Source organism: Ovis aries, chromosome 15, assembly GCF_016772045.2.
Source record: "Ovis aries strain OAR_USU_Benz2616 breed Rambouillet chromosome 15, ARS-UI_Ramb_v3.0, whole genome shotgun sequence".
NCBI classification, from domain to species: Eukaryota; Metazoa; Chordata; class Mammalia; order Artiodactyla; family Bovidae; genus Ovis; species Ovis aries.
This window is the reverse complement of record NC_056068.1, coordinates 55414899-55442452: the sequence shown is the minus strand read 5'-3', so window position 1 is coordinate 55442452 and position 27554 is coordinate 55414899. Positions and strand designations below refer to the sequence as shown.

The 27554-nt window shown below is 39.5% G+C and overlaps 1 protein-coding gene and 1 pseudogene across 1 annotated transcript in view; one reads left to right on the top strand and one right to left on the bottom strand.

Moving 5' to 3' along the window:
- Nucleotides 1-27554, top strand: part of LOC101110537 (glycerophosphodiester phosphodiesterase domain-containing protein 4-like) — a 124623-nt gene that overhangs the window by 82223 nt on the left and 14846 nt on the right. Inside the window, exons 10-11 of the mRNA XM_042232619.1 lie at nucleotides 21662-21883; nucleotides 24570-24724. Coding sequence (XP_042088553.1) covers nucleotides 21662-21883; nucleotides 24570-24724 — 377 coding nt within the window. The remainder of the gene's footprint in view (nucleotides 1-21661; nucleotides 21884-24569; nucleotides 24725-27554) is intronic.
- Nucleotides 8585-9566, bottom strand: LOC101113955 (PC4 and SFRS1-interacting protein-like; annotated as a pseudogene).

Genomic DNA, 27554 nt, shown 5'->3' with positions numbered 1-27554 from the left:
TTTGTATACTTTTAAAGAGAAAGATTTATGGTTATCTGGAAGATCAAGAAGGTGAGCAAGTTCAGCAAAGATGAACATTGAATAAATATTTTGAGATCACTGAAGGTCTTTTTGGTTTCTGTTTTTTGAAAATGGTTCTAGGATGTCTGATCAAGTCAGATCACATGGACACATTTCATAAATGCTTCCTTCTTTAATCTTAAAGAACCAGTTAATCCCAGAAATCGTCTTTAGTGATTTAGTGGTTGACCCTTGATAATTTTGAAAAATTTGCAATCTCTCATTGCATTTTGTCTCTCCTCAGCCAATATATCATGGCGTAGATCAGGAGCTGGCAAACTACAGTCTATGGTCCAGTTCAGTTCACTAGCTGTTCTGTATGGCCTGCAAAGTAAGAATGGTGTTTGTATTTCTAAGTCATTGGAAACAATCAAAAGAGTAATATTTCAAGATTGTAAAACTCATATAAAACTCGTTTTGTTTTAGTTCAATCTGTAAAGTTTTATTGGAACATAGCTATGCTTATTCACTTATGAACAGTTTACAGCTGTCTTGCACTGTAATAGTTCAATAGTTGAGACAGAGCTGTGACTCACACAAAGTAAAAATAATATTTGTATCTGCTCCTTCACACATAAGTTTGCTGAACTCTGGATAATGAACTATAATTTTATAGAGTTAAGTTTACCCTTAGAAGTTTTATGAATAAAATCATAGATTCAATCTTAAGAATTTCAAGATGGGTTACTGCATAGCCTTAAGATCTTGGTTTAAGACTTAAGGAGAATGAAGTGAAGTGAAGTCGCTCAGTCGTGTCCAACTCTTTGCGACCCCATGGACAGTAGCCTACCAGGCTCCACCGTCCATGGGATTTTCCAGGCAAGAATACTGGAGTGGGCTGCCATTTCCTCCTCCCGGGGATCTTCCCAACCCAGGGATCGAACCCAGGTCTCTTACATTGCAGACAGATGCTTTACCATCTGAGCCACCAAGGAAGCCTCTTCAGAAAAGCTGAAACATAACTTCCCAGGCAAATTGTTGATTTTGCCCTGGTCAGGGCAGGCAGTGTTGATGATCTTCATCAGATAAGACACAACAAAAGTAAATATAGAACCAAAAAGAATACATTTGGGTTACGCAAACTAGAAAATGAGGTATAATTCTTTGGTTAAGAACTCACAGATAGTGAATGAATTTATATCCTCCACTGTCTCAGTTTTGGGGTTTAAAAGAGATCATAAAATAGATACATTGCTTGGACTAATATAAGATATAGTTAAACCTTGTTTTATCAAGTCTGTTATAGTTGAGTTAGATCTTCCTTAAATTCAGTATTAGGATTTTAGGCAAAAGTCTCAATCGAGTCATTGTGAACTCTTATGGATTTTACTCTGATTATTCTAGATCTTTTCTCCTCAGGAATTCTGCTACCATGACCATTTATTTATTTATTTATTTATTTATTTATTGAATCAACATACTAGTGTCTATAGCTACAATTTGATAACGTGCAGTTGAAATTGGAAAAGGAGTACGTCAAGGCTGTATATTGTCACCCTACTTATTTAACTTACATACAGAGTACATCATGAGAAATGCAGGGCTGGAGGAAGCACAGGCTGGAAGGAATCAAGATTGCTGGGAGAAATATCAATAACCTCAGATATGAAAATGACACCACCCTTATGGTAGAAAGTGAAGAAGAACTAAAGAGCCTCTTCATGAAAGTGAAAGAGGAGAGTGAAAAAGTTGGCTTAAAGCTCAACATTCAGAAAACGAAGATCATGGCATCTGGTCCCATCACTTCATGGCAAATATATGGGGAAACAGTGAAAACAGTGACAGACTTTATTTTGGGGGGGGCTCCAAAATCACTGCAGACGGTGACTGCAGCCATAAAATTAAAAGACACTTGCTCCTTGGAAGGAAAGTTATGACCAACCTAGGCAGCATATTCAAAAGCAGAGACATTATTCTGCCAACAAAGGTCCATCTAGTAAAAGCTATGGTTTTTCCAGTGGTCATGTCTGGATGTGAGAATTGGACTATAACGAAAGCTGAGCACTAAAGAATTCATGCTTTTAAACTGTGATGTTGGAGAAGACTCTTGAGAGTCCCTTGGACTGCAAGGAGATCCAACCAGTCCATCCTAAAGGAAATCAGTCCTGAATATTCATTGGAAGGACTGATGCTGAAGCTGAAACTCCAAAACTTTGACCACCTGATGCAAAGAACTAACTCGCTTGAAAAGACCCTGATGCTGGGAAAGATTGAAGGTGGGAGGAAAAGGGGACACCAGAGGATGAGATGGTTGGATGGTATCACCAACTCAATGGACATGCATTTGAGTAAACTCTAGGAGTTCGTGATGGACAGGGAAGCCTGGCGTGCTGCAGTCCATGGGGTTGCAAAGAGTCGAACATGACTGAACAACTGAACTGAACTGACTGAGAGTAAGGAACAATCCAGGATTAGTGAAGTTTGAAGTTTATGTAATTTTTTTAAAAATAAAAATAAATAAATGGGCTTCCCTGATAGTTCAGTTGGTAAGAGTGCGCCTGCAATGCAGGAGACCCCGGTTTGATTCGTAGGTTGGGAAGATCCCCTGGAAAGGGATAGGCTACCCACTCCAGTATTCTTGCGCTTCCCTTGTGGCTCAGCTAGTAAAGAATCTGTCTGCAATGCAGGAGACCTGGGTTTGATCCCTGGCTGGAGAAGTGAGAGACTACCTACTCAAGTAATCTGGCCTGGAGAATTCCATGGGCTGTATAGTCCATGGGATCTCAAAGAATGACTGAAGTGACTGAACTGTAGAATTTTCTTCAGCTCCTGATACTAATTTGTCTGTGGTGGCTTTATTCTAACTGTTCTTTTTCAAAAAAGATTCCTAACATAAAATTTTTAGGAAAGTGCTATAGAGAAGAACCTAGATAGCATATTCAAAAGCAGAGACATTGCTTTGCTGACTAAGGTCCGTCTAGTCAAGGCTATGGTTTTTCCTGTGGTCATGTATGGATGTGAGAGTTGGACTGTAAAGAAGGCTGAGCGCCGAAGAATTGATGCTTTTGAACTGTGGTGTTGGAGAAGACTCTTGAGAGTCCCTTGGACTGCAAGGAGATCCAACCAGTCCATTCTGAAGGAGATCAGCCCTGGGATTTCTTTGGAAGGAATGATGCTAAGGCTGAAACTCCCAGTACTTTGGCCACCACATGCGAAGAGTTGACTCATTGGAAAAGACTCTGATGCTGGGAGGGATTGGGGGCAGGAGGAGAAGGGGACGACAGAGGATGAGATGGCTGGATGGCATCACTGACTCGATGGATGTGAGTCTGAATGAATTCCGGGAGTTGGTGATGGACAGGGAGGCCTGGCGTGCTGCAATTCATGGGGTCGCAAAGAGTCGGACAAGACTGAATGACTGAACTGAACTGATAGAGAAGAAACAAGTGTTATATGACAATAGTCTCAAAATAACAGTTATAGGTTGGTAAATGGAAATGGACTTAATATTGTTAGAAATTCTCTCTTCATGAATAGTTTAGTACTCTGAGCAACCTGGTTTACTTCCGTAGTGGGATTAATAGTAAAAGTAGTGGCACCTGTTATAATAAGAAAATGATATTATTGTTCATTTAAGTTTACAGCTGGTTTTCAGAATTATCTATTGAGTGATAATCTTTCCCTCTAAGTGGCATCACTGAGAAGATTTTACATAATTGTTCTTTTTTAAAACTGAAGATTTATTGACTTAAAATATTATATTAGTTTCAACATGGTGATTTGATATTTTTATACATTACATAATGATCACTACAATAAGTCTGCTTACATCTGTCACCATACAAAGTTATTATGATATTATTGACTGTATTTCCTTTGCTGTACATTATGTTTCTCTGGCTTATATATTTTATAACTGGAAGTTTGTGCCTGGTTGTTGTTTAGTTGCCCAGTCATATCCGATTCTTTGTGACCCCCCTGGACTACAGCATGCCAGGCCTCCCTGTCCCTCACCATCTCCTGAAGTTTGCCCAAGTTCATATCCATTGCATCAGTGATGTCATCCAACCATCATCCTCTGACGCCCTCTTCTCCTGCCCTCAATCTTTCCCAGCATCAGGGACTTTTGTACCTCTTAATCTTACCTGTTTTATCCATTACTTCTTCCCTTTAGCATTCACTACTTCATTCTTTGTATCTATGATGTTCCATTTTGTTATATTTGTTTGTTTTGTTTTGTTTTACTTTTTTAAAATTTATTTTTTTACTGAAGGATAATTGCTTTACAGAATTTCACTGTTTTCTGCCAAACCTCAAAATGAACCAGCCATACATGCATATACATACATATATCCCCTCCCTTTTGAACCTCCCTCCCACCTCCCTCCTCATCCCACACCTGTAGGTTGATACAGAGCCCCTGGTTGAGTTTCCTGATCCATACAGCAAATTCCCGTTCACTATCTATTTTACATATGGTAATGTAAGTTTCCATATTACTCTTTCCATACATCTCACCCTCTCCTCCCCTCTCGCCATGTCCATAAGTCTATTCTCTGTCTAATTCTTCAATGCTGCCCTGTAAATAAATTTGTCGGTACCATTTTTCTACATTCCATATATATGTATTAGAATACAATATTTATCTTTCTCTTTCTGACTTACTTCACTCTGTATAGTAGGTTCTAGGTTCATCCACCTCATTAGAACTGACTCAAATGCATTCCTTTTGCAGCTGAGTAATATTCCATTGTGTATATGTACCACAACTTCTTTACCCATTCATCTGTCGATGGAAATCTAGGTTGCTTCCATGTTCTAGCTATTGTAAATAGTGCTGGAATGAACAATGGGATACATTTGTCTTTTTTCCATTTTGGTTTCCTTGGGGTATATACCTAGGGGTGGGATTGCTGGGTCATATGGTGGTTTTATTCCTAGTTTTTTAAGGAATCTTCATACCATCTTCCATAGTGGCTGTATCAACCCACATTCCCACTGGCAGTGCAAGAGTGTTCCCTTTTCTCCACACCTTCTCCAGCATTTATTGTTTATAAATTGATTGGCCATTCTAACCAGTGTGAGATGATATCTCATTGTAATGTTGATTTACATTTTTCTAATAATGAGCAATGTTGAGAATTTTTTCATGTGATTATTAGCCATCTGTATGTCTTCTTTATGTAATGTCTGTTTAGGTCTTTTTCCCATTTTTTCATTGGGTTGTTTGTTTTTCTGGCATTGAATTGTATGAGCTTCTTGTATATTTTGGAAATTAAGGATTTTTCATTGTTAGTATATAGAAATGCAAGTGATTTCTGTGTATTGATTTTGTATCCTGGAACTTTGCCAAATTCGATGATTAGCTCTAGTAATTTTCTGATACTATCTTTAGGGTTTTCTATGTACAGTATCATGTCATCTGCAAACAGTGAGTGCTTTTCTTCTTCTTTTTGATCTGGGTTCCTTGTATTTATTTTTCTTCTCTGGTTGCTGTAGCTAGGACTTCCAGAACTATGTTGAATAATAGGGGTGAAAGTGGACACCCTTGTCTTGTTCCTGATCTTCGGGGGAATGCTTTCAGTTTTTCACCATTGAGAATAATGTTTGCTATAGGCTTATATGGAATTCCAGTTGAGCTATTTCAAATCCTGAAAGATGATACTGTGAAAGTGCTGCATTCAATATACCAGCAAATTTGGAAAACTCAGCAGTGGCCACAGGACTGGAAAAGGTCAGTTTTCATTCCAATCCCAAAGAAAGGCACTGCCAAAGAATGCTAAAACTACCACGCAATTGCACTCATCTCACACACTAGTAAAGTAATGTTCGAAATTCTCCAAGCCAGGCTTCAGCAATACATGAACCATGAACTTCCTGATGTTCAATCTGGTTTTAGAAAAGGCAGAGGAACCAGAGATCAAATTGCCAACATCTGCTGGATCATGGAAAAAACAAGAGATTTCCAGAAAAACATCTATTTCTGCTTTATTGACTATGCCAAAGCCTTTGACTGTGTGGATCACAATCAACTGTGGAAAATTCTGAAAAGATGGGAATACCAGACCACCTGACCTGCCTCTTGAGAAACCTATATGAATGTCAGGAAGCAACAGTTAGAACATGGAACAACAGACTGGTTCCAAATAGGAAAAGGAGTATGTCAAGGCTGTATATTGTCACCCTGCTTATTTAACTTCTATGCAGAGTACATCATGAGAAACGCTGGACTGGAAGAAGCACAAGCTGAAATCAAGATTGCCAGAGAACTATCGATAACCTCGGATATGCAGATGACACCACCCTTATGGCAGAAAGTGAAGACGACCTAAAGAGCCTCTTGATGAAAGTGAAAGAGGAGAGTGAAAAAATTGGCTTAAAGCTCAACATTCAGAAAATGAAGATCATGGCATCTGTTCCCATCACTTCATGGGAAATAGATGGGGAAACAGTGGAAACAATGTCAGACTTTATTTTGGGAGGCTCCAAAATCACTGCAGAATGTGATTGCAGCCATGAAATTAAAAGACGGTTACTCCTTGGAAGGAAAGTTGTGACCAACCTAGATAGCATATTGAAAAGCAGAGACATTACTTTGCCAACAAAGTTCCATCTAGCCAAGGCTATGGTTTTTCCAGTGGTCATGTATGGATGTGAGAGTTGGACTGTGAAGAAAGCTGAGCACCGAAGAATTGATGCTTTTGAACTGTGGTGTTGGAGAAGACTCTTGAGAGTCCCTTGGACTCTAAGGAGATCCAGTCAATCCATCTTAAAGATCAGTCCCGGGTGTTCATTGGAAGGACTGATGCTGAGGCTGAAACTCCAATACTTTGGCCACCTTATGCGAAGAGTTGACTCACTGGAAAAGACCCTGATGCTGGGAAGGATTGTGGGCAGGAGGAGAAGGGGACAACAGAGGATGAGATGACTGGATGGCATCACCAACTCGATGCACATGAGTTTCGGTGAACTCTGGGAGTTGGTGATGGACAGGGAGGCCTGGCTTGCTGCGATTCATGTGGTCTCAAAGAGTCAAACGCTACTGAGCAACTGAGCTGAACTGAACTGAACTATAATATGTTGAGGCCTTTACTATGTTGAGGTAGGTTCCTTCTATGCCAATTTTTTGAAGAGTTTTAATCATAAATGGGCTGAATTTTGTTGCAGTGTTTTGGTTTTTAGATTCCACACATAAATGAAACTTGTGGAACAGCTTGAAAAGGACAGGTGTTAATTCTTCTGTAAAAGTTTGGTATAATTCACCTGTGAAACTGGCTGGGATTTTGTTGTAGGGAGTTTTTTGCTTATCAGTTTCATTACTAATAATTGTCCTGTTCATGCTTTCTGTTTCTTCCATATTCATTCTTGACAGAGTGTACATTGGTAAGATGTCCAACAATTCTAAGCTGTCCATTTTGTTGCCATATTTGTCTGCAGTAATCTGATCTTTTGTACCTCTGTGGTGTCAGCTGTAACTTCTCTTTCATTTCTAATTTTGTTTGGGCCCTCCGTCAGTTTTCTTGATGAGTCTGGCAAAAGTTTTATGAATTTCGTTTCTCCTTTCAAAGAACCACTCCTTGTTGTGTTAAGTTGCTCAGTCATGTCTGAATCTTTGTGACCCCATGGACTGCAGCCCACTAGGCTCTTTTGTCCATGGAATTTCCCAGGCAAGGATACTGGAGTTGGCTGCCATTCCTTTCTCCAGGGGATCTTCCTGACCCAGCGATTGAACCTGGGTCTCCTGCATTGCAGGCAGATTCTTTACCATCTGAGCCACAATTATCTATCCTATAGTTTTTATCTGTGTTTTATTTATTTTTGCTCTAATCTCCATGATATCTTTCCTTTTACTAACATTAGCTTTGGTGTCTTTTTTTTTTTTTTCTTTCTTTAGGTTCATGATTTCAGATTTTCTTTTTTTCTGAGATAGGCTTGTATCACTATAAACATCCCTCTTAGAACTGCTTTTTCTGTATCCAGTAGATTTTGGATCTTTGTGTTTCATTTTCATTTGTCACCAGGTATTTTTTTTTTCAGGTTTGTTTTTTTAAAAAAAAGTTTATTTTTAAATTTTAGTTACAGTTTCATTTTTGTTTTCTTAACAATTCTGCTGTTTAATCCCTCAAGATTAAAAACAATTATTAATATTCTAAAGAATTAAACAGCAAAGGAATGTCAGAGAAGGCATAACTGCCCCGTTGCCTGGGGTTAAAACTACTTCAGTTTAGCACCTACCTTCAAAACAAAATGAAATTTTATATTTTCTGAATGAAATAATGTACAACCGCTACCTTTATCTGAGTTTATTTATAACTTTCAAACACAACGCTTCATTTTAAGCTTGGTAAAAAACTTTTAACAGGAATGATGGCCAACATTAGTCTGTATGTGTACCTTACAGGAAGTGTTCTTTTTTAATGATTATAACACAGTAGTAATGCCATTAATGAAGTCCTCAATTTAGAACTGGAACATTCTTCCATCAAGGGAGAAAAGGAAAAAATTCAGTCCAGTGAGTCTGTCTCAAGATCTTCATTTCTTGTTTGCTCCACTTGTATTCTTTTTTCAGTAACCAGATTAATGCTTAGAGCCTAAAATGAGATGTATTTTTAATTACTGAAGATTACATGTTGTTTTGATGATCAATTTCCATTTGTTCCTCTTGCTTGCATTTTCTATCTGTTGCTTCTTTCTCATGTTGGTTGGCCTTTGAGCATATTCCTTCCATGAGCAGTCTGAAACTTTCTTTCATCTCTTTCCTCTTCAGAATCAGAGATTGATATAACCCCTGTTTTAGCTAAATTTCTTCTTTTAAATTCAACTTCCTATTTTCCCTTTTTTATTTGGCTCTTTTCTTCCTTCTGACCCTTTTCATCCTTTTTAAGCTGCTTTTTAGGTTCTTTTTCCCCTTTTCTTACTTTTGTCTTCTTCAGTCACCCTGTCACTTTCTGAAGGACAGGGCTGTTTCACCATTTTGAGTCTGTCTCTTGGTTTTGAAATCTTGACTTCTGTAGCTACAGGTCGTCCTCCTTTAGGACTCACTTTTAGATCAACAGACGCTGTTGCTATAGTCACTACTCCTTCCTGCTCAGTTTCTGCTTGTTTTTCTGCTTTTCTCTCTCTCCCTCTTCTGGTAGCTTTGGGTATGGTTATGTCAGTTGCTTTAGTCACATCATGGCTGGCTTTTTCTTCATGGTCAGTATTTTCCTTTGAAACAATAGTTTCTTTTTCTTGAACTGCAACATCAGATGACACATTCTTTTTGTTTAGCTGATGCTTGTTGACTTGAAAGTTTCACTTGCAAATTGTTGTTTATCTCTCGTAAGCCTTCACTAAAGACTTTTTGTTTATTTGGTTCGCCGTACTTTTCCTTATTTTCTGAGTAAGGAAATATGTCTTTGGGGCCTAAAAAAGCAGTCCTGCGAGTTCCAAAACAGAAAATGGGTAGTTAGTTTTTTCTGGGTGGTTTTACAGCTCTACCAGGAACCTCATCTATGAGCTGGCCAATGAGGATAACCATTCATCTTGACAAAGATGAGGTCCCCAGGTTTGAAGTCACAAGTCATGTTTCAAGGGTGAGGCCAGGGGTCCGAAGTCCAGAGAGGAAGTACAGCAGTGTGGACAAGAGGATGTGAGAGGTGGATGGGAGCCTAGGCCCCCATGGCAGCAAGAGGGAGAAGATGCATCTTCGTGTCCCAATGCACCCGCCAGGAACTGAAGGCACTGATGCTGTGGTGGCAGGCTGGCAACCTCTGCCCAAGTCCATGCAAGCCGTCTGTTCCACCGGCTGCCACAGAGGTGTCTCAACAGCTCTGAATAGCAAATGCCACTGCTGCCACCGTCACTCTCAGTGAAGGTGAAGCTGCTCAGTCATGTCTGACTCTTTACGACCCCATGCCATGTTCTGTAGCCCATCAAGCTCCTTGGTCCATGAGATTTTCCAGGCATGAATACTGGAGTGGGTTGCCATTTCCTTCTCCAGGGGATCTTCCTGACCCAGGGATCAAACCCTGGTCTCCCGCGTTGTAGGCAGATGTTTGACTGCCTGAGCTACCAGGTAAGCCCTGAGTACCGTCACTCTAGGTATTTTTTAAATTTCGTGTTTGTGACCTGTGGGTTACTCATTGGTTGTTCAGTTGCACATTGTTTAGCCTCCGTGTGTTTGTAGTTTTTGTAATCTTTTTTTGTAGTTGCATTCTAATTTCGTACTTTTGTGGTTTATAAAGATACTTGATATGATTTCATCCTCACTTTATTAAGACTTGATTTGTGGCCTGGCATATAATCTATCCAAGAGAATGTTCCATGTGCCCTTCAAAAGAATCATAGTCTGCTGTTTCTGAATGGAATGTTCTAAATATGTTTAGTAAGTCTATTTGTTCAGGTGTGTCATTTAAGTAGGATGTTTCCATATTAATTTTCTGTTAGGGTGATCTGTGAATCAAAGTAAGTAAGGTCCTAAAATACCCCCACCATTATTGTGTTACCCTCAGTTTCTTTATGTTCATTAATATTGCTTTATATGTTTAGTTGCTCCTACAGTGAATACACATACATTTACAATGTTAGTTCAGTCTCTCAGTCATCTCTGACTCTTTGCGACCCCATGGACCGCAGCACACCCGGCTTCACTGTCCATCACTAACTCCCGGAGCTTGCTCAAATTCATGTCCATCGAGTCGGTGATGCCATCCAGCCATCTCATCCTCTGCTGTCCCCTTCTCCTGCCTTCAATCTATTCTAGCATCAGGGTCTTTTCCAATGAGTCAGTTCTTTGCATCAGGTGGCCGAAGTATTGGCGTTTCAGCCTCAGCATCAGTCCTTCCAATGAATATTCAGGACTGATTTCTTTTAGGATTGACTGGCTGGATCTCCTTGCAGTCCAAGGCACTCTCAAGAGTCTCCTCCAGCACCACAGTTCAAAAGCATCAATTCTTCAGTGCTCAGCTTTCTTTAGAGTCCAGCTCTCACATCTGCACATGACTACTAGAAAAACCACAGCCTTGACTAGATGGACCTTTGTTGGCAAAGTAACATCTCTGCTTTATAATATACTGTCTAGGTTGGTCATAGCTTTTCTTCCAAGAAGCAAGCGTCTTCTAATTTCATGGCTGCAGTTACCATCTGCAGTGATTTTAGAGCCCAAGAAAATAAAGCCTGTCACTGTTTTCATTGTTTCTCCATTTCTCCATTTACAATGTTATAGCTTCTTATTGAATTCATCCCTTTACCTTTATGTAATGTCCCTCTTTGTTTCTTGTTAAAGTCTTTGTTTCAAAGTCAATTTTGTTAGGTAGTATTGCTACCCCAGCTTTTTCTTTGCATGAAATAGCTTTTTTCATTCTCTGACTCTCAATCTGTATGTGTCTGTAGGTCTGAAGTGATTCTCTTGTTAGGTAACTTATATATACCTGTATGCATGCTTAGTCACTCAGTCGTGTTCAACTCTTTGCAACCATGTGGACTGTAGCCCAGTAGGCCCCTCTGTCCATGGGATTCTCTAGGCAAGAATACTTGAGTGGGTAGCCATTTCCTTCTCCAGGGGATCTTCCTGACCCAGGGATTGAACCCAGGTCTTCTGCATTTGCAGATGGAATCTTTCCTGGCTAGGCCACCAGGGAAGCCCTAGCTTGTACATGGGTCTGGTTTTCTTGTCCACTGTTCTACTCTATGACTTTTTAGTTTATTTAGATTTAAATAAATTATTGATAGTTATATACTTATTGCTATGCATACAAGTTGTTTTAGTTATTTTTTTTTCTTCTTTTTATCTCTTCTCTGGTAATTTGATAACTACCTTAGTGTTATGTTTGAACTCATTTCTCTTTTTTGTGTATGTGTTAGAAATTTTTGGTTTGTGTTAGCATGGAGTCTGTGCATGTGTGTGTGATTATTTTAAGTTATTGATCTCTTAAGTTCAAGTATATTATAGCAACCTTACATTGTTACCCCCTGCCTACTCCCCATGTTTAATGTGCTAACATATTTTACATATTTTTATTTTATGTTTTAATTAACCATTTATTGTAGATATAGATGATTTTGCAACTTTTTTCTTGTAACTTTACTACTAAGTTTGTAAAGGTCAGATCTACTACCTTTAGTTAATGTTTGCCTTTACCAGTGAGATTTTTCCTTTTGCCATTTTCATATTTCTAGGTGTTATCTTTCTGTTCCACTTAGAGAGGTCCCTTTAATTTTTCTTATTTAGCTTTTGTCTATCTGGAAAATTCTTTATCTCACCTTCAAATCTAAGTAATAAACTTACTGGGTAGACTCTTTTTGGCTATAGATTTTGTCCTCCATCACTTTGACTATATCATGCCATTTCCTTCTGGCCTGCGAATTTCTCCTGAAATGCTAGTTGATAGTCTTATGAGAGTTCCATTGTACATAATTGGTTGCCTTTCCTTTGCTGATTTTAAGATTCTTTCTTTATCTTTATTTTTTACCGTTTTAATTTTAATATGTCTTGGTGTGGATCTCTTTGAATTTGTCTTATTTGAGAATCTGTCCTTTCTGGATCTGCATATTTGATTCCTTTCCCAGGTTAGGGAAATTTTTAGCTATCATGTCTTCCAGTAAGTTTTCTGCCACTTTTAAAAGACCTGAACAGACAGTTCTTATGAATAACTGTCTTCAGAAGAAGACATACAGATGGCTAATAAACACATGAAAAAGTACTCTACATTGCCCATTATTAGAGAAATGCAAATCAAAGCTACAATGATGTATCATCTCACACTAGTCAGGATGGCTATGATTAACAAGTCTACAAACAATAAATGCTGGAGAGGGTGTGGAGAAAAGGGAACCCTCATACACTCTTGGTTGGGAATGCAAACTGATACAACCACTATGAAGAAGAATATGGAGAATCCTTTAAAAAACTAAGAATAAAGCCATTGTACTGCTCAACAGTCCCACTACTGGTACTGGGCATATACCCTGAGGAAACCATAATTGAAAAAGACACATGTACCCCACCATTCATTGCAGGTCTATTTACAATAGCTAGGACATGGAAGAAACCTAGATGTCCATCAGCAGATGAATGGATAAGAAAACTGTGATACATATACACAATGGAATATTACTCAGCTATTACAAAGAACGCATTTGAGACAGTTCTAATGAGGTGGGTGAACCTTGAGTCTATTATACAGAGTAAAGTAAGTCAGAAAGAGAAAAACAAATATTGTATATTAACACATATATATGGAATCTAGAAAAATAGTACTGATAATCCTGTGTGCAGGACAGCAGAGGAGACACAGATATAAAGAACAGACTTTTGGACTCAGTGAGACGAGGAGAGAGTGGGATGATTTGAGATGATAGCACTGAAACATATATACTACCATATTCAGTTCAGTTCAGTTCAGTTTAGTCACTCAGTCGTGTCCGACTCTTTGCAACTCCATGAATTGCAGCACGCCAGGCCTCCCTGTCCGTCACCAACTCCCAGAGTTCACTCAGACTCACATCCATCAAGTCAGTGATGTCATCCAGCCATCTCATCCTCTGTCGTCCCCTTCTCCGCCTGCCCCCAGTCCCTCCCAGTGGCAAAGTCTTTTCCAATGAGTCAACTCTTCGCATGAGGTGGCCAAAGTACTGGAGATTCAGCTTTAGCATCATTCCTTCCAAAGAAATCCCAGGGCTGATCTCCTTCAAAATGGACTGGTTGGATCTCCTTGCAGTCCAAGGGACTCCCAAGAGTCTTCTCCAACACCACAGTTCAAAATTAGATAGTACCAATTAGATACCCAGTGGGAGTTTGATGTATGATGCAGGAAACCCAAAGCCAGTGCTCTGTGACAGCCAGGAGGGATGGATTCAGTATGTATGCACGAGGAAGATTTATGCTGATGTATGCCGGTTCAGTTCAGTTCACTTCAGTCGCTCAGTTGTTTCCGACTCTTTGAGACCCCATGAACTGCAGCATGCCAGTCCTCCCTCCTTATCATCAACTCCCGGAGTCCACCCAAACCCATGTCCATTGAGTCAGTGATGCCATCCAACCCTCTTATCCTCTGTCACCCCCTTCTCCTCCTGCCCTAATCTTTCCCAGCATCAGGGGCTTTTCAAATGAGTCAGCTCTTCGCATCAGGTGGCCAAAATGTTGGAGTTTCAGCTTCAACATCAGTCCTTCCAAGGAACACCCAGGACTGATCTCCTTTAGGGTGGACTGGTTGGATCTCCTTGCAGTCCAAGGGACTCTCAAGGGCCTTCTCCAACACCACAGTTCAAAAGCATCAATTCTTCGGCACTCAGCTTTCTTCACAGTCCAACTCTTACATCCATACATGACCACTGGAAAAACCATAGCCTTGACTAGATGGAACTTTGTTGGCAAAGTAATGTCTCTGCTTTTTAATATGCTATCTAGGTTGGTCACAACTTTCCTTCCAAGGAGTAACCGTCTTTTAATTTCATGGCTGCAATCACCATCTGCAGTGATTCTGGAGCCCCCAAAAAATAAAGTCTGACACTGTTTCCACTATTTCCCCATCTATTTCCCATGAAGTGATGGAAACAGATGCCATGATCTTCGTTTTCTGAATGTTGAGCTTTAAGCCAACTTTTTCACTCTCCTCTTTTACTTTCATCAAGAGGCTCTTTAGGTCGTCTTCACTTTCTGCCATAAGGGTGGTGTCATCTGCATATCTGAGGTTATTGATATTTCTCCCAGCAATCTTGATTTCAGCTTGTGCTTCTTCCAGTCCAGCGTTTCTCATAATGTACTCTGCATATAAGTTAAATAAGCAGGGTAACAATGTACAGCCTTGATGTACTCCTTTTCCTATTTGGAACCATTCTGTTGTTCCATGTCCAGTTCTAACTGTTGCTTCCTGGCATTCATATAGGTTTCTCAAGAGGCAGGTCAGGTGGTCTGGTATTCCAATCTCTTTCAGAATTTTCCACAGTTTATTGTGATCCACACAGTCAACGGCTTTGTCAATAAAGCAGAAATAGATGTTTTTCTGGAACTCTCTTGCTTTTTCAATGATGCAGCGGATGTTGGCAATTTGTTCTCTGGTTCCTCTGCCTTTTCTAAAACCAGATTGAACATCGGGGAGTTCACAGTTCATGTATTGCTGAAGCGTGGCTTGGAGAATTTTGAGCACTGCTTTACTAGCATGTGAGATGAGTGCAATCGGGCAGTAGTTTTAGCATCCTTTGTGTTGCCTTTCTTTGGGATTGGAATGAAAACTGACCTTTTCCAGTCCTGTGGCCACTGCTGAGTTTTCCAAATTTGCTGGCATATTGAGTGCAGCACTTTCACAGTATCATCTTTCAGGATTTGAAATAGATCAACTGGAATTCCATCACCTCCACTAGCTTTGTTTGTAGTGGTGCTTCCTAAGGCCCACTAGGATGTCTGGCTCTAGGTGAGTGATCACACCATGTGATTATCTGGATCATGAAGATCTTTTTTGTACAGTTCTTCTGTGTATTCTTGCCACCTCTTCTTAATATCTTCTGCTCCTATTAGGTCCCTATGATTTCTGTCCTTTATCGAGCCCATCTTTGCATGAAATGTTCCCTGGTATGTCTAATCTTCTTGAAGAGATCTCTAGTCTTTCCCATTCTATTGTTTTCCTCTATTCCTTTGCATTGATCGCAGAGGAAGGCTTTCTTTTTTTTTTTTTTTTTAATCACTGCACTGTTTTGTTTTGTGGGGTTTTTTGGTTTTTTTTTTTTTACTTTACAGTATTGTATTGGTTCTGCCACACATCAACATGAATCTGCCACGGGCATACACGTGTTCCCCATCCTGAACACCCCTCCCACCTCCCTCCCCATACCATCCCTCCAGGTCATCCCAGTGCACCAGCCCCAGTTGAACCTGGACTGGTGATTCATTTCTTATATGATATTATACGTGTTTCAGTGCCATTCCCCCAAATCATCCCACCCTCTCCCTCTCCCACAGAGTCCAAAAGACTGTTCTATACGTCTGTGTCTCTTTTGCTGTCTCACATACAGGGTTATCGTTACCATCTTTCTAAATTCCATAATATGCGTTAATACAGTTGACTTCAGGCTCTACTACAAAGCCACAATCATCAAGACAGAATGGTACTGGCACAAAGACAGAAATATAGATCAATGGAACAAATTAGAAAGCCCAGAGATAAATCCACGCACCTATGGACACCTTATCTTTGACAAAGGAGGCAAGAATATACAGTGGAGAAAAGACTATCTCTTTAACAAGTGGTGCTTGGAAAACTGGTCAACCACTTGTAAAAGAATGAAACTAGAACATTTTCTAACACCATACACAAAAATAAACTCAAAATGGATTAAAGATCTAAACGTAAGACCAGAAACTATACAACTCCTAGAGGAGAACATAGGCAAAACACTCTCAGACATAAATCACAGCAGGATCCTCTATGACCCACCTCCCAGAATTCTGGAAATAAAAGCAAAAATAGACAAATGGGACCTAATTAAAATTAAAAACTTCTGCACAACAAAGGAAACTATGAGCAAGGTGAAAAGACAGCCTTCAGAATGGGAGAAAATAATAGCAAATGAAGCAGCTGACAAACAACTAATCTCAAAAATATACAAGCAACTCCTGCAGCTCAATTCCAGAAAAATAAATGACCCAATCAAAAAATGGACCAAATAACTAAACAGACGTTTCTCCAAAGAAGACATACAGATGGCTAACAAACACGTGAAAAGATGCTCAACATCACTCACTATCAGAGAAATGCAAATCAAAACCACAATGAGGTACCATTTCACGCCAGTCAGAATGGCTGCTATCCAAAAGTCTACAAGCAGTAAATGCTGGAGAGGGTGTGGAGAAAAGGGAGCCCTCTTACACTGTTGGTGGAATGCAAACTAGTACAGCCACTGTGGAGAACAGTGTGGAGATTCCTTTAAAAACTGGAAATAGAACTGCCTTATGACCCAGCAATCCCACTGCTGGGCATACACACCGAGGAAACCAGAACTGAAAGAGACACATGTATCCCAATGTTCATCGCAGCACTGTTTATAATAGCCAGGACATGGAAACAACCTAGATGTCCATCAGCAGATGAACGGATAAGAAAGCTGTGGTACATATACACAATGGAGTGTTACTCAGCCATTAAAAAGTAAACATTTGAATCAGTTCCAATGAGGTAGATGAAACTGGAGCCTATTATACAGAGGAAGGCTTTCTTATCTCTCCTTGCTATTCTTTGGAATTCTGCATTCAGATGGGTATATCTTTCCTTTTCTCCTTTGCTTTTCACTTGCCTTCTTTTCACAGCTATTTGTAAGGCCTCCTCAGACAGCCATTTTGCTTTTTTGCATTTCTTTTTCTTGGGGATGGTCTTGATTCCTGTCTCCTGTACAATGTCACGAACCTCCATCCATAGTTCTTCAGACACTCTGTCTATCAGATCCAACCCCTTGAAGCTATTTGTCAGTTTCACTGTATAATCATAAGGGATTTTATTCAGGTCATACCTGAATGGTCTAGTGGTTTTTCCCTACTTTCTTCAATTTTAATTTCAATTTCTGAGCCACTGTCAGCTCCCGGTCTTATTTTTTCAGTAGAAGCAGTAGAGTGAGGGAACTGTTGTGAATTATGTAATATTCTGTGTACCAGACATGCTCCTAAACCCAGAAAATATCTTATCATATATAATAATCAAAGAAACCATGAGAAATACACAGATCATTCCTCCCCTTTCCCATTTTATACTTTGGACAATAAAGATTTTGAGAATCTGAGTGGTTTTATCAAGGTTATAAAACAACAAGCATATGAAGCCACAATTTTAATATGACTTCAGAAGTATACAAGTAGGTATAGAGAACAGAATTAAAGGGGCATAAAAATTAAACATCTTGGGTGTTAACCACTTACTGAAATGGCAAACCAGTATTCTTGCCTTGAGAACCCCATGAACAATACAAAAAAGCAAAAAGATAAGATACTGAAAGATGAACTCACCAGGTCCGCAGATGCCCAATATGCTCCTGGAGGAGAATGGAGAAGTAACTCCAGAAAGAATGAAGAGATGGAGCCAAAGCGAAAACAACACCCAGTTGTGGATGTGACTGGTGATGGAAGTGAAGTCCAATGCTGTAAAGAACAATATTGTATTGGAACCTGGGATGTTAGGTCCATGAATCAAGGCAAATTGGAAGTGGTCAAACAGGAGATGGCAAGGGTGAACATCGACATTTTAAGAATCAATGAACTAAAATGGGCCAGAATGGGCGAATTTAACTCAGATGACCATTATATGTACTACTGTGGGCAAGAATCCCTTAGAAGAGATGGAGTAGCCTTCATAGTCAACTGGTGTCCGAAATACAGTACTTGGGTGCAATCTCAAAAATGACAGAATGATTTCTATTCATTTCCAAGGCAAACCATTCAATATCACAGTAATCCAAGTCTGTACCCCAACCAGTAATGCTGAAGAAGGTGAAGTGAATGCTTCTATGAAGACCTACAAAACCTTCTAGAACTAACACCCAAAAAAGATGTTCTTGTCATCATAGGGGACTGGAATGCAAAAGTAGGAAGTCAAGAGATACCTGAAGTAACAGGCAAATTTGGCCTTTGAGTACAAGATGAAGCAGGACAAAGGCTAACAGAGTTTTGCCAAGAGAACACACTGGTCATAGCAAACAACCTCTTCCAACAACACAAGGGATGACTCTACATAAGGACATCACCAGATGGTTAATACCAAAATCAGATTGATTATATTCTTTGCAGCCAAAGATGGAGAAGCTCTATACAGTCAGAAAAAAACAAGACCGGGAGCTGACTGTAGCTCAGATCGTGAACTTTTTATTGCCAAATTCAGACTGAAATTGAAGAAAGTAGGGAAAAACCACTAGACCATTCAGGTATGACCTGAATAAAATCCCTTATGATTATACAGTGAAACTGACAAATAGATTCAAGGGATTGGATCTGATAGACAGAATGCCTCAAGAACTATGGACGGAGGTTCGTGACATTGTATAGGAGGCAGGGATCAAGACCATCCCCCAAAAAAAGAAATGCAAAAAGGCAAAATAGCTGTCTGAAGAAGGCGTACAAATGGCTGAGAAAAGAAGAGAAGCTAAAGGCAAAGCAGAATAGAAAAGATATACCCATTTGAATGCAGAGTTCCAAAGAATAGCAAGGAGAGATGAGAAAGCCTTCCTGAGTGATCAATGCAGAGAAATAGAGGAAAACAATAGAATGGGAAAGACTAGAGATCTCATCAAGAAAATTAGAGCTACTAAGGGAACATTTCATGCAAAGATGGGCACAATAAAGGACAGAAATGGTAGGGACCTAACAGAAGCAGAAGATATTAAGAAGAGCTGGCAAGAATACACAGAACTGTACAAAAAAGTTCTTCACAACCCAGATAATCACAATTGTGTGATGACTCACGCTCACCTATAGCCAGATATCCTAGAATGTGAAGTCAAGTGGGCTTTAGGAAGCATCACTACAAACAAAGCTAGTAGCGGTGATGGAATTCCTGCTGAGATATTTCAAATCCTAAAAGGCAATGTTGTGAAAGTGCTGCACTCAATACGCCAGCAAATTTGGAAAACTCAGCAGTGGCCACAGGACTGGAAAAGGTCAGTTTTCATTCCAATCCCAAAGGAAGGCAATGCCAGAGAATGCTCAGACTACCACACAATTGCACTCATCTCAAAAGGCTAGCAAAGTAATGCTCAAAATTCTCCAAGCCAGGCTTCAACAGTACATGAGCCATGAACTTCCACATATTCAAGCTGGATTTAGAAAAGTCAGAGGAACCAGAGATCAAATTGCCGACATCCATGGATCATCAAGAAAGCAAGAGAGTTCCAGAAAAGCATCTACTTCTGTTTTATTGACCATGCCAAAGCTTTTGACTGTGTGGCTCACAACAAACTGTGGAAAATTCTGAAAGAGATGGGAATACCAGACCACCTTACCTGCTTCCTGAGAAATCTGTATGCAGGTCAGGAAACAACAGTTAGTACTAGACATGGGGAAACGGACTCGTTCCAAATCAGGAAAGGAGTATGTCAAGGTTGTGTATTGTCACCCTGTCTATATAACGTATATGCAGAGTACATCATGCGAAATGCCAGACTGGATGAAGCCCAAGCTGAAATCAAGATTGCCAGGAGAAATATAAATAACCTCAGATACACAGATGACACCACCCTTCGCAGAAAGTGAAGAGGAACTAAAGAGCCTCTTGTTGAAAGTGAAAGAGGAGAGTGAAAAAGTTGACTTAAGACTCAACATTCAACAAAATAAAATCATGGCATCCAGCCCCATCACTTCATGGCAAATAGATGGGGAACCAATGGAAACAGTGAGAGACTTTATTTTGGGGGGCTCCAAAATCACTCCAGATGGTGACTGCAGCCATGAAATTAAAAGATGCTTACTCCTTGGAAGAAAAGTTATGACCAACCTAGACAGCATATTAAAAAGCAGAGACACTACTTTGCCAACAAAGGTCCATCTAGTCAAGGCTATGGTTTTTCCAGTAGTCATGCATGGATGTGAGTATTGGACTATAAAGAAAGCTGAGCACTGAAGAATTGATGCTTTTGAACTGTGGTGTTGGAGAAAACTCTTGAGTCCCTTGGGCTGCAAGGAGTTCCAACCAGCCCATCCTAAAGGAGATCAGTTCTGAATATTCATTGGAAGGACTGATGCTGAAGCTAAAACTCCAAAACTTAGGCCACCTGATGAGAAGAACTGACTCATTGAAAAAGACCCTGACGCTGACCAAGATTGAAGGCAGGAGAGGAAGGGGATGACAGAGTATGAGATGGTTGAATGGCATCACTGACTCAATGGGTATGAGTTTGAGCAAGCTCCGCAAGTTGGTGATGAACAGGGAAGCCTGGTGTGCTGCAGTCCATGGGGTCTCAAAGAGTTGGACATGACTGAGAGACTAAACTGAACTGAAAAAATTGGAGTTTAATGCCACCAGTCTCTTTAGTTCAGAATTACTTAAGGAAGTCTTCATGAAGGAGGTAGCATTTGAACTAAGCTTTGCAAATAGAAGAAAGGATTTTAACAGGTTAGTATGGCAAGAAAGATCCCTTGAAGGAGGAAATGGCAACCCACTCCAATATTTTTGCCAGGAAAATCTAAAGGACAGAAGAGCCTGGAGGACTGTGTTACAGTCCATGGAGCTGCAAAGAGTCAGACATGACTAAACACATACACAGACAGCAAGGAAGGCAAGCAAGTGATAGAGCTAGGATTGAGTCCAATTCAGCTTGAAACTGAAGTCCTTTTTTTCACACTACACATAACTAGAACAGTGAGAGAAAATGTGGGAAACCAGTGAAACTAAAACTGAATTATATTACCTTGAGTTTAAAAAAAAGGTTGAAAAGGAAGCTCAGGAAGAAAATAGGAAGGTCCTTCAGTTCAAATACAGCAGATTCTGCTACAGAATAAATCATTGAAAATACCATCACTACCTATGGAGATTACATTTCATTTCTCTTCTTGGCTACTCTTATCTCTGGACCAGTATTTCAGAAGACTTGGTGGGTTGAATAGTAGTGGACCAACATGAAGGTAGGGCTTGGTGTGGGGCTAAAAGCATGAGAATTGGAAAATACTTTTGATAGGAGCTAATGTTTTCTCTGATATACTTATTTTTAGATCAAACCATTTTTCGGTATGAAACCTCTATCAGAGGCTGATAGGGAAAGAGCAAGAAGTCAGAAGATTCCAAAACTAAGTGAATTATTGCAAATTGCACGGAAGGCCAAAAAAATGGTGATATTTGATCTTTACACTCCTCCACATTCACATCCTTCGAGATCATCGTATATCCGCCTTGTAGTAAGCGTGATCCTTGACTCTAAGATTGAGCAGCATCTGGTACGTCTATCTCAGTATTTATGGTAGAGGTTGGGAAGTGGGTAGCATAGCATTTGAACCTGAACTACCTTGTAATCTTCCCTGGAATGGTTCTACTCCCTGTAGAAAATGGAGTTGGCTGCTTATATAGCTACTAGGTTGGCCAAAAATTCCTTCAGTTTTTAAGTAAAAATAAAAGACATTTTATTTTTACCAAGAGGTTTATTGAACAACATACCCACTGTTTTGTTTCACTAAAAAAGAGGTAAAGGTGCTTGCTCAATCGTGTCTGACTTTTCGCCACTCCATGGACTATGACCTGCTGGGTTCTTCGCTCCATGGAATTTTCCAGGCAAGAGTACTAGAGTGGGTTGCCATTTCCTACTCCAAGGGATCTTCCCAACCAAGAGATCGAACCCGTGTCTCTTGCATCTCCTGCATTGGCAGGCGGTTCCTTTACCACTGCGCCACCTGGGAGGCCTTATCTTTTGCCACTTTTCAAGCAACTTCATAATTTAATCTTCCAAAAATTTCTTATCTTTTGGGGCAGAACTGTTACAGGTACCATTTACAGCTTTCCAGGGAAATGAAATTTTTTCCATTAAGCTGCTGCTGCTGCTAAGTCACTTCAGTCGTGTCAGACTCTATGTGACCCCATAGATGGCAGCCCACCAGCTCCCCTGTCCCTGGGATTCTGCAGGCAAGAACACTGGAGTGGGTTGCCATTTCCTTCTCCAATGCATGAAAGTGAAAAGTGAAAGTGAAGTCGCTCAGTCTTGTCCAACCCTCAGCGACCCCATAGACTGCAGCCTTCCAGGCTCCTCTGTCCATGGGATTTTCCAGGCAAGAATACTGGAGTAGGGTGCCATTGCCTTCTCCATTAAGAGAATTTTGTAAATACCAAAATAAATGGAAATCCAAAGATGCAATGTCTGGTGAATACCGCAGATGAATCAGAACTTCCCAGCTAAGCTGTAACAGTTTTTGCCTGGTCATCAAAGAAACATGCGATTTTGCATTATTCTGATGAAAGATTATTCATTTTCTTTTGACTAATTCTGGTTGCTTGTTGTTGAGTGCTGCTTTCAGTTGGTCTAATTGGGAGCAGTACTTGCAGAATTAATCATTTGGTTTTCTGGAAGGAGCTCATAATAGAGAACCCCCCTGCCCCCTCCCAATCCCACCAAACACATCATCACCTTCTTTGGATGAAGACTGGCCTTTGGTGTGCTTAGCGGTAATTCATTTTGCTTGCCCCATGGCATCTTCAATTCCACATTATTGTACAGTATCCAGTTTTCATCACGTGTCACAACATGTTTTAAAATCAGAACATTTTCACTATGTTTCAGTAGAGAATCGCTTGCAAAAATACCTTCAAGAAGGTTTTTTTTCCTTAATTTATGTGGAACCCAAACATCAAAGCAATTAACATAACCACAGTGGTGCAAATTATTTTCAACACTTGATTTGGATGTTTTGAGTATGTTGGCTATTCCCATGTGGTATAACATTGATTGTTCTCAGTTAATACCTCAATTTGACCACTGTCAGCTTCACCTGGTCTTTATGACCATGGAGCATCATCCAGCAAGAAATCTCCAGCATGAAACTTCACAAACCACTTTTGACATGTTCCATCAGTTACAGCACCTTCTCCATACACTGCACAAATCTTTTTTTGCATTTCAGTTGTGTTTTTACTTTTCTTGAAAAACTAAAGCATAATATGTCAAAAATGTGACTTTTTTCTTTCTTCTTCAATATTGAAATGGCTACACTAAAATTCTCCAATTTTGATGTTTTTTTAATGCACACTAATATTTCAGCTGTCACATTACAATCTAATTAAATTGTCTCAAATGAAGTTAAAGACAAGTAAGTGCTGCTCAAGCCATCTTACAGGAAAAAAAAGAAAAGAACAAAATTTTTGGTCAACCCAATACATGTGACAGTCTATAAATGAGCCAGTTAAATTTGTATCAGTAGGGAAAACATTGAGGCTGTTTGCTATTCCAAACCAAATGTCACCACTGTGTTGAAAGGGAATGTGTGTAATAGCTATATGATGTGACTTGCACCATCATCAACATACATCTCTTAGAAAAAGGGCCTTAGAGAAAGGGAACGCTAAGACTTTCAATACCAGCTTTCATTTATGATATAGAAAGTTCTTATTTCAGCAGAAAATTTATTCATCATGTTTTCCAGAAAGCTCTGTATTTTGGCAGTCAGTCATTCCACATATCTTTAATTCTCAGAATATGGAAGAACGCCATGAATGAAACAAATATCTGTCATTTTGCAAATAGAACTCTTTCCACAGATGAGTCATAATAGCATTTCCTATTGACAGGAAATTACTCTTCTGATGATTTGTATCATCAGCCAGAGGAGATGGTTATGATTCCGACCCCTCCTCCACACCTACCACCTACTCATCCACTTTAGCTAGTGTAGTGACAGTGAACCCTTGGCCCCATGATGTTAACTGGGAAAACTCAGCTCCAGAACAACCCTGGTGAAAGCCCCATTACAAGAGTTCCCTAGACAATATTAGGCCAGGTTGACTCTCATCAAGGGCTAGAATCTCTGCTCCCTATAAACTGTTGCTCATGCTGGAATGAGACTTCTCCCATTCTACATGAGGCTGTTTGTACCTAGACAGCTGATTACCCACTGAAAGACTTACTGTTTCTCCTTGCAGATTATTTGGCTACCAGGTTCTGAGAGGAATTACGTCAGGAGCAAAGCTCCTGGTTTTCAGCACATTGGCCGGTTATTCACCATCGAAAGACTTACAAAAGAAAAGATCACTAGAATAAATGTTGACTACAAGAACTTGTTCTACGATGGGTTGAAGTAAGTGTTTAACCACACCTCTCTTGGTGTGTGTTGCCTTTCTTGCACAAAATCTGCATCCCACCCAAGCTACTGGGATTTCTCCTCCCATCTCAAGAATTTCTGTGTGTGACTGTCTTTATGAAATTCCCTGTTTTCCTCTTCTTACCCTTCCCTCCCTATCTGCCAAAAAACGTTTATTAAGAGTAGACTCTGTTCGTGGAACATAGTTTTTAGCCCCTCCTCCTGTCTTCCAATCTCTCATCATTTAACCCACTTTTGTGTATTCTTGGTGTTTTTCTTTTTAAATTATGTAAGTATTTGAAAAGTCAGAATTCAAAAAGTTGTTGATGCCCTCTGCCACTACCAGATAGATTCCAGTACCTTATAAATGGCTTTGTGATCCAATATCAAGATCTCTTATAGTGTAAACAAAAATTATTAAACATCAAATTTATAAGTATTATAATTAGAAATACATTTTCAGAATTAAAAGTACCTGGGAATAAAATAACTCTTTCAAATTTATTAATCACTGCTTACATTAATCCCTATACCCTTTCTGTTAAAAGTAATTTTTTTCAAATAATTCTAAATGCTTCAGAGACAAAGTTTCCTTGGAGATATAGATGTAGCTATATTTATGAGTATAGATGTAGATATAATTATAGATATATATCCAAAATCTCCCTGGGCTAGTAAAAATTCCCCTAGTTACTTTTCTGTATTTCAAGCCTTGAACTACTCTGTTGTATTCACCGGGATACCAATAAAAGGTATTGCCAATTTATTACACTCCACTTGAATTAATATTATTCCACAGTATAGAGTACAGAATATTATAGTCCTTCAGTTCAGTTCAGTTCAGTTCAGTCACTCAGTTGTGTCCGACTCTTTGTGACCCCATGAATCATAGCACGCCAGGCCTCCCTGTCCATCACCAACTCCCGGAGTTCACTCAGACTCAATGTCCATCAAGTCGGTGATGCCATCTAGCCATCTCATCCTCGGTCGTCCCCTTCTCCTCCTGCCCCCAATCCCTCCCAGCATCAGAGTCTTTTCCAGTGAGTCAACTCTTCGCATGAGGTGGCCAAAGTACTGGAGTTTCAGCTTCAGCATCATTCCTTCCAAAGAAATCCCAGGGTTGATCTCCTTCAGAATGGACTGGTTGGATCTCCTTGCAGTCCAAGGGACTCTCAAGAGTCTTCTCCAACACCACAGTTCAAAAGCATCAATTCTTCGGCACTCAGCCTTCTTCACAGTCCAACTCTCACATCCATACATAGCCTTGACTAAATGGACCTTAGTCGGCAATGTCTCTGCTTTTGAATATGCTATCTAGGTTGGTCATAATTTTTCTTCCAAAGAGTAAGCGTCTTTTAATTTCATGGCTACTGTGGGCAGGAATCCCTCAGAAGAAATGGAATAGCCATCATGGTCAACAAAAGAGTCAGAAATGCAGTACTTGGATGCAATCTCAAAATGACAGAATGATCTCTGTTCGTCTCCAAGGCAAACCATTCAATATCACAGTAATCCAAGTCTATGCCCCAACCAGTAACGCTGAAAAAGCTGAAGTTGAATGGTTCTCTGAAGACCTACAAGACCTTTTAGAACTAACACCCAAAAAAGATGTCCTTTTCATTATAGGGGACTGGAATGCAAAAGTAGGAAGTCAAGAAACACCTAGAGTAACAAGCAAATTTGGCCTTGGAATGCAGAATGAAGCAGGAAAAAGACTAATAGAGTTTTGCCAAGAAAATGCACTGGTCATAGCAAACACCCTCTTCCAACAACACAAGAGAAGACTCTATACATGGACATCACCAGATGGTCAACATCGAAATCAGATTGATTATATTCTTTGCATCTAAAGATGGAGAAGCTCTATACAGTCAACAAAAACAAGACCAGGAGCTGACTGTGGCTCAGATCATGAACTCCTTATTATTACATCCTTAGGAAAACATAATTCCATTTACTACCTTCTGCCATTTGTGCTATTGTTCTTATAAATGATATTAATAACACTTTATTTTTAACCCCCAGAATATATTTTATTATATTTTTTAAATAGTCTAGTTTCAGATTAAACTTTTTATTTTGAGATGGTTGCATGTTAACATGTAAGGAATAATAGAAAATAGTCCTGTACCTTTTACCCAGTTTACTCCAGTGGTAAAACTTGCAAAATTTTGGTATGATATCAAAACCAAGATATTGAAATTAATGCAATCCATCAATCTTATTCAAATTTCCCCAACTTATATTCATTTTTGTGTGTTTTTTTGTATTAATATATACAGATCTATGTGCAGTTTTATCATATGTATGTTTGTGGATCCAACATCACAACCAAGATATAGGCTTGTTTAATCACCAGATTAAATTCCTTTTGTTGCCCTTTGATAACCACATTCCCCTTCCTTGGATATCCAACTCACCTCAAACCCTAACTTCCTCAATGAATAATCTCTTCTGCACTTCTGTAATTTTGTCATTTTAAGAAAAATATATAGAAGAATCATAGAGTGTGCAACCTGTTGTGACTGGCTTTTTTCCACTCAGTGTAATTCCTTTTGAGATTCATAAAGACTGTTTCATGTGTCAGCAGCTGGTTCTTTTTCATTGCTGAATAGTATTCCATTGTATGAATGCACTAAACTAATTATTCACCAACTGAAGGATATCTGATTGTTTCATCAATTTATGAGCTATTTTTAATAAATGTGAATGTTTGTGTATAGGTTTTCATGTGAACACAATTTTTTAACTAAGAGTTAATAGCTTATTCAGACTTTCCTCTCTGTGTTTTTTATTTTAGGCTGTGCTGGGTCTTTGTCGCTGCACA